Consider the following 12,237-nt stretch of genomic DNA (forward strand, 5'->3'; position numbering starts at 1 on the left):
TGACATCAAGCTCGCTCTGGCCCGTGCACTCTCACACAGTAGGAAACATTTTGGCACCATTAAAAATTCTCTGCTTGTATGATTAAAATTTTTGAAATAGTTAGGAAACACAAATATTTTCCCATATTCTGTTTCCTTTTTGCCATATGTATCCAAACATGGAATTTATTTTAAAAAAAATCTAATTCCTTACTTTTCCATACCAGGTAGGGAAGGCAACACATCGGTTTCCTTATGAGATCCCTACAAAACTGTTACTCTCTCTCTCACTCTCTCCCTAACTCACACAGGAGTGTTCAGAGTGCACGCTACTCACTGCGGTCTTTAGTAGGCAGGTGTCCTCTCCGAGATAACAGAGCTCTCCTGAACAGCTCGTCTCCATCCACAGGTGATCCCCATTCACTGCGTTCTCCTGCAGAGACACACACAGAGAAAGAAAGAGAAAGGGACATGATGATATAATAACGCACATTATCCTTGTGTATCTCTCATTCAAGATTATTTTCCCTCACATTAAACTGCAACCATATGCACATAAGCACTCGGCAGTGGAAGGCGGTCAACAAGTGTGTCAAGCACATAATTGCCGCTGCTGAGTAGGTGGGTAATTTCACGGTGCATGTTAATTTAAAGTGCTAATCAAAACACTGCAGGAGCAACCGATTTAAGTTCAAACACACACACACCTATATGCGTACAAACATGTAAATGCGAATGATTGCGAGCATGTGCGTAAGTAAAAGGATGTCAATGGGTTCACCGAGCAGCGTTCAGAATGTATATACGGTCTCACCATCTTTACAATGCCTACAAATTATCGTCAGGACCACAGCATTTTGCGCCGTGTGTTTTCGTGATATACATCTTTTTATTTGGGCTTGATTTTACAAATGTGAACAGAGGAGGGAGGTAATTGCTGCCTGATTTTCTCTGTTTCAGAACCTAGAAATATTGAAAAAAAAAAGTGAGATAACGTTTATGGAACTGCAATCACGCACTCACACACAGCAATAATTAAACCTAATTAGTTACAGATGAGCAGTCAGTCATAACGCTCTGCACAGGGCCTGCTTGTTTCCTAAATGCTCGCCTTATCAGACGATAACTGAGGGACGAAAAGACAAGAAAAATTGTGAGGAATAATTCATGCATTTCGCCTTGTGTTGTGCTTTTGAGTGTTAATCAAAGAGGTTTCATTGTATAAAGTATAATAAAAAGATCTGTAATCATAACAGGCTCCACATATCTGATATGCAGTATATGCATACATCATATTCATCATAACTCCTGCTGTCTGCACTGGTTTTTGAACTTCTGGTCAGATACTAAGCAGCATTTTGTTGTCTCAGTACTTGTACTGTGTGCAATGACAACAAAGTTAAATCTAATCTAATGTAATCTACTCTAATCTAATTGGGATATAGCTATTGCTGAGATTGTGATGATTACCGACCAACTGGCCAAATTGGACTGTGATGAGAAGAGCAGAAGCTGTCTAATCTCTTTCTAATCTCTCTCTGTCTCTCACTTCTTGCGGACGGTAAATCGTAGCCAACATTGCCTCTGCCACAGTAGACAATCAGCCACGGTGAGTCACGTTCACGGGCCAACTGTATACTTTTCCATTCAGGTTTCCTACATGCAAGTGGAACACCCAAAAATAAATAAATTAATTCTGCCGCTATCCTGTCATTTTGTGACAAGCCTTGGAGTGGCCCTACAGTGAATATGGACAAAACACTACCTAAGTCACTGGCACGTAAAAGGGGGCCATAAAGCCGTAGTAAATCAACCCCCAAGTGTACATTAATGAGTGATTAAGTGCAATGATTATATATGAGGGTGTGTGTGTGTGTGTGTGTGTGTGTGTGCCATGCAGAGAGCTAAAGGCCAGTAATGACGTAGTGGAAGTGTCCCTGCAGACAGAGCCAGAGGGGAATCTCAGACGTGGGCCGACAACAGTTTGTCTACTTACATCTTCCAATTAATGATGCACACATTGTATTTACTATTCATTATTAAAGTGAGATCAACTCAGTGCTTAAGTAGACGGTATAACAGACTGACATCCTTAATTGCCTCCATCCTTTTAATGAGTTTAAATTGCTTTTGGATGCTGTTTTCATGCCAAAAGTGCCTTTTCTGTTTTCCTTTCTGGGCCGGGTGTGCCCTAAATTGAAAATACACCTACAATGATGACTGACTGATTGATGATTGATGATAAAAAAAAAAAAACTCCCTCTGTCAGTCAGTCTTGTTTAATCAGATAAAAATAGAAGCATGTCTTTCCTCTGTTGGGCCCATTGTGAACAAGGTAAAGTTGGCAGCAGTTATTTCTGCCAACCCTGTTTCAGAACAAACTATTATTACAGCATGAGCTCCAACAGGATGTTTGTTTTGGGACACTGAATTTACAGTAGATTTTATTATAATGTGGTGTAATTTACATTTTTTTTTTGTTTTATTTTAGTAGAAGATCAGAACTCATTTAAAGAAATCATGGATCGTTTCTATGCACCATAGTTATTTCAGGTTTATGTATAAATCTTCAAAACAAGAAAGGTTGGATTTGATTGGTAAGATTTGAACTGGAGAAGGTGAAACAGCACGAAAGTCAAATCTGACAAGACCACTTTGGGAAGACGATTTGAGATTATTTTAGGAGGAAAAATGTGGGCCTTATACAAAACTGCACTGGGTAATGCAGAGAATCAGCTTCGTCATAACAAGATCACAAATTGCTTGAGATAAATGGTTTTGAGCGCCGCAGCTGAAATGAACATTTTGCACGTCTTCGTATGGAAAAATAACCTTGAAAAAGTCCTATTTCTTTCACATGAATTTCAGGGGGAATGAAGATGCACCTTTTGACCATCGCTGACTAAATTGCACTGTTGTTCACGGTATTTTTCAGAGTACTTTCCATATCAGCTTGGCAGGGTCGGGCCCGTGCTACATTTCAAAGCAGAAAGCGCTTAAAAATATCTCTTTCGCTTTCTGAGGCATTGCGTAAGTGCAATCCATTAAGTGTAAAATGAAGCCACAAAAAGTCACATTCCACAAAGTCCTAACTACATTAAAACTTTCTTTCCCATGATCTGTTATCAAGACATTTTCTGGTAATGATCAGAAACCCAAAAAGAAAATGCTGTTTTTCATTTCCACATGAACATACGGCTGTTGAAACCAGTCTGCTAACAAATCTGTTAGCATGAAAACCCAAATGTCATCCAGTGACTCAGCCAGACTGAATAACAACGATAGAGAAAGGGACAACTGTCTGTTTGTGCAGTATTTGAACACATATTGATGTGAAGGCATTGACGTGCATTCAGCATTTAAGTTCTCTTAAGAACACGCATGTATGAAATCTGAGAAAATATATGATGATGATTGTTATTATGATTATTATCATCATTATTGTGTTCACTGTATTTAGAATCATTTTCATTTTTAGGTGACTACAATACAATTTTCCCGTCCGAAGCAGTACATTGGTCAGCATCTGAGCTGGGACTAATCTGAACTGTCCCTTTAAACTAGACGACTAAAAAACAAAAAGAAATCTGATCACATTCATATTCACTTATATAAACTGTATTAGAATGTCTGACCGTCCAGTCCACGCAGGTACGTAGCTCCTTGTTGGGCCCGTTGGATGCAGGAGGCAGGGAGGGTTGGGGTGGACCGAGGTGCTGGAGGCCTGAACGGGAGATCGCCTTCCTGAAAGCAACATGAAACAAACCAGAAACTTTGTTAACAATCACAGCCTGTAAACGGGATTCCTGTAAAGAGAGGACACTGGTGCAAAAATCAACACTGTCATGCCTATGTATGACACAGCTCTCTCGCCACAGAGCAGCTAAATCACACAGAGAACTAGATTTCAGTATAATTTAGCATGTAAATTAATTATTCATGTTAAGAGACCACATTTCAGCGGGTTCAGCTGCAGATATTTGGTTGAGGAGAGCTGGGAACAGCTTGGAGGAGAGACTGCCAGCAGCGCTTTGAGGTGACGAGAGAGAGACAGAGACAGATCCGTTCTGTCACAGGATGAGTCAGCAGTCAGCTCTCTCTCTACATGTTTCACTCTAACTCTCACCCTATTACACTTCCCCTTTCCATTTTCTGTCGTCTATATGTTTATCTGGTTCTTACTGTTCGATTTCTTGAACGTTCGTGGTTGACCCCACGAATGGATCAACCCAATCAATCAGCTCAGTCTCAATCAGCTGTCAGCGACGGGGTCCAACACATTTTCTGCCCACGTTTTTCACTCTGTATTTGTGTGTTTTTGTCTGTGCTGGAAAAAGGTGACACCCACACAGTCCTGATGAAGTAGATAACTGGCTTACTTAGCCATCAATATTTAACACCGTAGAGACATACTTAGAAGTTGAACCAAGTTTTCAGGTTTCAGGGTTGTTTTTTTTGCAAAAACTTGACTTTTTGACAAGAAAAATGCAATAAAACTGAATTCAGTATTCAGGGCTGGAGGGGGTCATCGAAGTTTAAGCGCTGTAATATCAGTCGGAGAGAAAAACATGCACACCATCAGATTAAAAGAAGTTTCTGTTACAAACAGAATCAATATTATATATCATATTATTATCCATTAATATAATATTTACTGATTAATATGTTTATAAACTGATTTTAGCTGCTTTTAAAGGTGACATTCCCTCTATGGTGATGGCCTTTTCCTCTACTATGTTAAAACAAATGCGAGGCTTTTGTTCACCAGCGTAGTACAGCTGTGACTGATGATTATTTTCATTCTCAATTCATCTTTTTATTATTTGTTTTTAATAATGCCTAAAATGCTAAAAAGCCTCGATCAAATCCCAAAGATACTTTAACATAAGCCCTGGATGGGTTGGTCACCTCATCTGCACATCCACTTTATAAAAGTGTTCACTGTATTTGAAATGTTTTTTGTCACTGCTTTTTAAAATGTGCAAATCAAATCAAGCAAAATATTCAATTTATGACACAGCACAGAGAAAAGCAGTGAATCCTCATGCTTGTTTTGGCCTGTCTGGTTGAAAAGTAAATCAAACGAGACAAATTGTTATTGCTGTAAAGCACTTTGATATACTTTAATCATTGGATTTAACTTTACAGAGGCCTTAATATGCTTTCTAACTATTCCCTGCAAGTGGAAGTTTGGTTATTTGGTGCCCAGATTGAAAGCTGATAACTCACTTTCAGAGAAAACCCCCAAATTTGAAGGCTTTTGATAAAAGGCCAAGCAACATTTCTAAAATGTTCATGTATTGTGTGAAATGTTTGTATGTGCACAACACACAAAGCACAAAACATCTGGAAGTTTTTCCTCTCCTTTCCATCATCGGCATCGCTGAAAAACACAACTTTTACAATAAACTGGTATTTATGTGAATGAACAGGTGTGTGTGTGTGTGTATGTGTGTGTGTGTGTGTGTGTGTGTGTCTGTCTGTCAGTGGAAAAGGTTGCACGGAGCATCTGACCCCACTGTTGAAAGTTTCAGTGGCTGTCTGTCTAAAATTATCAACCAGGACAAAGAGGAGTCCACTTACACACGATGTAACCCGATGACACCCCCCGACACACAAACACACACACACACACACACTCTCACATATATGCATGTACGCACCCTCACGACTCTTGGGATAAAAATAGTAGTGCGTGGGTGACAACAGCACAAATCCAAGGACGTATGGTGGCTGGACATATGCCACATAGAGCAGGGGACCACACACACACACACACACACACACACACACACAGACGAGTCATGAATAAATTCTAATGAATGTACATTTTTGGTGGAAATGATAAAAGGATGTTTCCAGTTTCCACGATCAGTGTCTTATTTTTCAAGTTTTTGGTCATCGTTTCACTTCTAGTCACATCCTAAGCTGCTGAGCTGCTGAGCTGCTGAGCTGCTGAGCTGCGAGGAAAAGGACACATGCAGTACCAGAGTCTAACTAAGGGAAGTAACATGATCAGTCAGACGATCAGACAGGTTGGGAACAACGGACCCGCAGCTTTATTGAAACCACTTATTTGGAAGTGATACCAAAGGCAGAAAGTGAATGTGCGAAGTCTATATATGAAGTTAACATAAAAAAGGACAGACTGGGCTTGTTTGGGGTTTGGGCTGTTCAGTGTACATCCTGGAAAACTACAGCTTGTTCCTTCTTCTTGTTTCTGAGGAAATGTAGTGTTGTGTGTTGTAATGTTAGAAAATATTCTATGCTTTTATGAATTTTTTTATTTGATCAATCATCAATCATCAACCAACGAATAATCCCTTAATTTTGAAGCCTCTCTGTAAATGTCAGTTTGTTTTTAACAATAAACTGACTTGACTACTTGACCAGTCAATTGATTTGAATATGTGATGTTTATTAGAATTGATATATTTTGAAAATGTACATTTAAAATGCTGAGTTTCTTCTAAATTGGTGCGTAAAATATGATCGCAATCAGCAGAAATGATGGTCAGAACTGTGGAAATAAGATACTGATTGCTACAGATAGACTTGGAACATCCAACAAACGCACACACACATACGCACACGCACACACACACACTCTTACCCCTGCTGCTTATTGCCGTGTCTGATTGTTGAGCGGTGAGGATTATTATAAACTGATTATGGTTGATCAGATATGAATGAATAGGCTGTCTGTGTGTGTGTGTGTGTGTGTGTGTGTGTGTGTGTGTGTGTGTGTGTGTGTGTCTATTCATAATGGAATGATCCTTGCATGAAAGTGTGCTCCTGAGTGTGTTTTGTTGCTAGCAGACAGACAGAGAGGTAAAGCCAGAGCTTCTAAAAAAAACCCAGCAGCATCAGTGTACTTGACCTACTCATCACAAAACAAGGTAAATGGGAATACACTTAAATATGCAAACACACACACACACACACACACACACACACACACACTCTCACTCTCTCTCTTTTGGAGGTCATGGGGCACCATTACATTTGAGTGATTCTTAATCTACTAAAAGCAGACAGGATCATAGGCATTAAGGCTCACTCCTAAAATCTAAACACACAAAAAAAAACCTGCAGTTTGAAGCTTTTCTGTGATACCACACACACACACACACACACACACACACACACACACACACACACACACCAACCGTGGTAGCACACAAATACACTCTCACTCTCTTTGCTTCAGAGTTATTTTAAGTAGATTTGTCCACCAAAAAAGGCATTAAAAGTGCATTAATCTAAAAATAAATCCTATTTAAAAGCATTTGAATTAACAGGAGTGACGGCAAAACAAAGTAAAATTACCTCGTGAAAGAACACAAATCATACCACCTGGTCTACATAATAGTTTGTCTAAGTGAAGAAAAAACAGACAAATGGAAGAGAAAGCACCTCAAAAGCAGAGAAAAGGGAAAGAATGACAAATGACATACAGAGAGATCTAGAGGTACGGTGATGTTTACAGGAATTCTGGCGTACCAAATTAAAAACCCATTGATCAAACCCAGTTTGGATCAAATTTCATCAGTGTTCCAAAATGTCGGCACATGCACCTGAGGTGTTATACACTCTCTGAGGTGGTAAATCTGTTGCCAGTCCACCTCAATTCACAAAGAATGTTCCCAGTTTAAGTAACCTGCACATACAAGTACATCCATAGTATCAAAAAGACAGCGATGTCACTGTCAGCGATCCAATGATCAGATAATTATCCGGTAGAAAGCAACACACCGACCGCACCAGCTTTCACCTGCATCGTCTCATTTCTCTACTAAAAAACAGATGTGCCGTCAGAATTACTTAAAACCACTTTTTAGTCCGACCAGCAGACGATAATGCTTCCAAAAAGACCAACAGTGTGAATAAGTGGCCATCATACCCTCTTCAAATGAACTGTTTTATTTTAGGGAACTCAGGGAAACATTCGGGTTATCAAACTTTGGAGAGGAGCGCACATGGAGGACGCATTTCTGCTTCAGTAGAAGTACCAACACCACAGTGTGAACTGGATTAACTCGAAGTCCTGATTAGTATTAGAGTATGAGCACACAATACTATATGCATTCAGAATGTCACCTTATCATACATGTCATATCATTGGATTACTATTACATGCATTAATGTGCATTTCAATGTTGCAGTTCTTCCATCTTGAGCCAATTTTAACTACTTGTATATTCCTGAATAGTTTAATTGATAGAAATGCATTGTATTTTCTGAAGATGATCTCATGTGTTGTGATGTAAAACCTTAAAGGGTTAGTTACTCATTTGTTAAATGTAGCTGTCAAATAAATGAAGAGGGCTAAAATGTACAAGATGTCTCACTGAAATGTAGTGCAGCGTCAAACAGCATCGCACATAAATACTGAAGTGAAGTACAACCGCCACGCAGCTAGCAGAGTTTGGGGGGGAAAAAATGTCAGACAAACGAACGCAATAATTGAGGATGTCAAGACTCGAAAGGATAAAAGTAATTAAAGTCAAGCACAGTCAAAATAATGGCCGAACAGTGCGCGCCACAATCATCCGTTCAGGCAAAACTGACATGTTTTTACAGATCTTGAAATAACAGCTGTGTCTCCCCAGCTAATGTAACATTTAAACAAGTCAGGTGGTAGAAACGTTAGCAGAGACAGAAACACGCTGTGAGTGTGTTAAAGCCTCTGGTGAGCAGATTAAATTGAACCCTGAATAGTGTAGCTGTATGCAGCTGCTCCCCGTTCTAACACCACCTACTCTCTCTATAATTCGGTCTCCCTCTTTGTCTCTCCCTTTGCTACTTTCTTTATCTGGCCCTTTCCCCTTTACTGTCTCTGGAACCAATCGCCCTCCTCCTCTACTCTCTTCTTCCTTTCTCCTCCTCTTCTTCCACCACTCTGTCTTCTTTTTGTCTTCTTGCCCCTACATCAGTTTTCCTCCCCCTCCAATCTCCCTCTTTCACCGTTTGCTCCTTTTTTCCTCCTCCTCCTCCTCCTCCTCCTCCTCCTCCTCCTCCTCCTCCTCCTCCTCCTCCTCCTCCTCCTCCTCCTCCTCCTCCTCCAGCAGAGGTGGGTTGTCAGCGTTGCTATGACAACGCCACAGCGGGAGCATCGGCAGCTCATCTAGTAATTATACTGGTAGGGAATCTGTGTGTGTGTGTGTCTCAGCAACTTTACACTCAAGTGAAAATGCAGTTACTAAGACAAAACCCTCATCACCCCATCCGGGATGACACACACACACACACACACACACACACACACACACACACGCCCAAATGCAGAGATATACGGTCTTCATTTCACAGCCTACACACTGAGCATGATGTAATCTCTGTGGTCTCTTAACTGTTTCCTAAATACAGATCCTGTGTGAGCACTTAGGGGTTAACAGTCAATATGGCGGTTTATGTAGTTCAGTACTATTCAGGTGATTAAGGTGGGAAGAAAATAGGCTTTCTGGTGGTGGGTGGTATAACCACACCATCGCTGCAGTCATTTCACCAGTTTCTGAAAATCCCCGTGTACTCAGTGTGTGGCTGGGCAACACCATTTATCATTCATTTTAAAGTGAGAACAAAAGTAAGAGCCACAAAAATAATAGGCAGCTGCAAGTGGGAGGAATCGAATCTAACATTTTCTGACTCGCGAAGCAGAAGATGAAGTGATTATGTGGGGGAGACGGCTGACAAAAGAGACACAACTGCACCAGTGTGGATTTGGTGATGAACCAGTTTCTCTGTACTGGCAAATGTTTGTCCAAGGTCTTTTTTTATAAGAAGATGAACTATGTTATCAGCTATTTGTAATCAGATAATACGTGGATTTACGTATCTGAAACTGTCCTATAGATCTTAAAGGATTCCTCCAGTGTTTTTAAACTTGGGTGCAATTTTTGCATATTTTTGGTTTGAAATGATTGGTGAGTGCAAAATTATTTGGAATTGGTCCAGTAAATCACCTCAGCTGGCAGCCACAAAACAGGCTACAATGGCTGCAACATAATCCAGTGGGGCAACTGCATCCGATTAAAGCTTGTTTTGGTAATTGACGGGTTCAGATTGTCATTCAAAGAGTATGACAGCATTATGGAAAGGATCTCTACTGTAACATCCTTTCTGTTTAACCAGAAACAGCCATTATATCACTCTCTTCAAAGCCACCACACTCCATTGACAAAAACAGTCATTTTACCACATAGAACACAGCAGTTGCTGATCTACTGCTAGATTGTTTGCGTTAATGTGTGTTACACAAATATTGTGTTGGATCCGAGCCCTTCAAAACACCAAAGGCACACAACAACTGATGGTCTGACTGATGCACGCACAAAACATTTTACTGATTAAATGACTGATGGATTTAACAAGAAAATAATCATTTGTTGCAGTCCCAGGTAACACATTACACATATTAATATTAATATCTTTGCCCCAAACCTAGCAAATGCATCTTGCCACACTTTCAAAACCTTTTACTTCATCTTATACTTCGGTTAAATGAAAGAGAGAGGAAGTAGCACGTCATTTCAGAAGTGCTGATCCCTCTGATAAAGACGGTGATGGCTAAAAACTCACCCTTGGTTTGTTTAAAACAGAATCTTCCTTTTGACTTTAGCTGAACAAAAAGGGACTCTGGCTTCGCTTGTACGAGTGAGTAACAGCCAAGATGTTTCATTTTTCAGACCATTACTGTGCTTGCGAGTTGAGTAACCTCTACATTTAAAACATGCATTCAGCACCAACAAAAACTGAACACCTGCGTAGAATCCTGACAGCTCCACAGCATCAGCCTTGAAAAGCCCACAGCAGTCAGAGTCATTCAACTTCAGCCTGACATTTAGACTGGATTACATGGAATAGCACCTCAAGAATTGATTTGCTTCACTGCTGGTTAACAGGAAAAGCCGTAATATGTCGTGCTACGCTGGTTATTATAGGCCTAAAAGAGTTATAGGCAGAATTTCAAAAGGTTAACATGGCAGCCGCTTAGCAGTTCCACTTACCTGTAGCCGAGGAGCCGGTGAAACCAACGCACCTTTTTCACCCTCCCTCTCCTTCCTCTCTGTCCACCTGCTCCGACGTTTATCATAATTATACCCAAAGCTTCTCTCACTTATTCTGCTGCTAATATGCGTCTCCTGAGGTAAGAAACAAAACAGAAACTAAAAACTGTGGCGCGAACGGACTCAACCAGCAGTTATTCCCCTACACACTCACAGCACAGGTCAGGTAATTATGCCAATCAACGTGACAGGCAACGGAGACCTGACACCAGACATCTGAGCTCTGTGCTGCGCAACAATGTGTGTGTATACGAGTGTGTTTTTTGATTCGGGTTGAACTTACATAGGTGGTACAGAGTTACGATTTAGCTTGAGATTAGACTTGGTTATAGATGAGGCTTGAGGATGGCCGAAGATCTGGAAATGTCCATGGAAGTTTCTTACAAATTAAACAACAGTGAGCGTGTGTGTGAGCAGTGGTGTCCAATGAACTATGACACTGGATCCACTGCACCTCACCTCCATCCTCAACTCTACCTCTGCCTCTATTTGTTAGATTAAAGAGTTAATATGCAACTTTACAAGCGTAGACACCAGAATAATCAGCGTCAGTATATCATAAGCACTGACATGAGCCAGGTCTCCCTCAAAATGTAGCACAAAATTTCACCTAAAATGCAAATTTATGTTCATTTCCATTCATCACTGTTGTGCGAGTATTAGGAGTTGGCTCATAGAGCTAATTCATCTGGTTAGGTGCCATTATACCATTGTAGAAGAAGAGGGCACAACGAGATGACACAATTAAAATCTCAAATGGTCGAAAAAAATGTAGAAAACACAATGGAAACATGCTACTCATTTTGTAACTCTAATTGAAAATGCGCACATCAAATGGATGGAAACATGTGAATGGATGAAAGTCTTTTCAGAAAATATAACTGAGGAAGGTGCTTATGGATAAAATAACAAACTGAAGCGTCTGCTTTGGCAGTTTGAATTTTGCCATATCGATGCAAAACTACTAAAACAATAAAATCACCACAAAGCAGAATGGCGCACTGATGCACAGCAGCATCTGCCTGAAAATACCAGATATCGAAGAAACAGCCAATATAGCAATGTTGAATATTAGTAAAAGGATAAAAAGTGCAGTTTTAACTTGATCTTTCCCCCCTCATCTTTTCTAGTATACTGTCTACTCCTCTCTGTGTCCTTTCCCACCTTCATTCCCTTACAGGTGAATCTG

General features: G+C 40.3%; 1 protein-coding gene across 1 annotated transcript in view; it reads right to left on the bottom strand.

Moving 5' to 3' along the window:
- dgki (diacylglycerol kinase, iota) overlaps positions 1-12,237 on the bottom strand; it is a 72,924-nt gene that overhangs the window by 29,619 nt on the left and 31,068 nt on the right. The window contains exons 2-3 of the mRNA XM_070853511.1: positions 3,615-3,723; positions 317-412 (exon numbers count right to left, since the gene is read on the bottom strand). Of these exons, the coding sequence (XP_070709612.1) occupies positions 317-412; positions 3,615-3,723 (205 nt within the window). The remainder of the gene's footprint in view (positions 1-316; positions 413-3,614; positions 3,724-12,237) is intronic.

The sequence above is a fragment of the Pempheris klunzingeri genome, chromosome 22 (genome assembly GCF_042242105.1).
Source record: "Pempheris klunzingeri isolate RE-2024b chromosome 22, fPemKlu1.hap1, whole genome shotgun sequence".
Lineage (NCBI taxonomy): Eukaryota > Metazoa > Chordata > Actinopteri > Acropomatiformes > Pempheridae > Pempheris > Pempheris klunzingeri.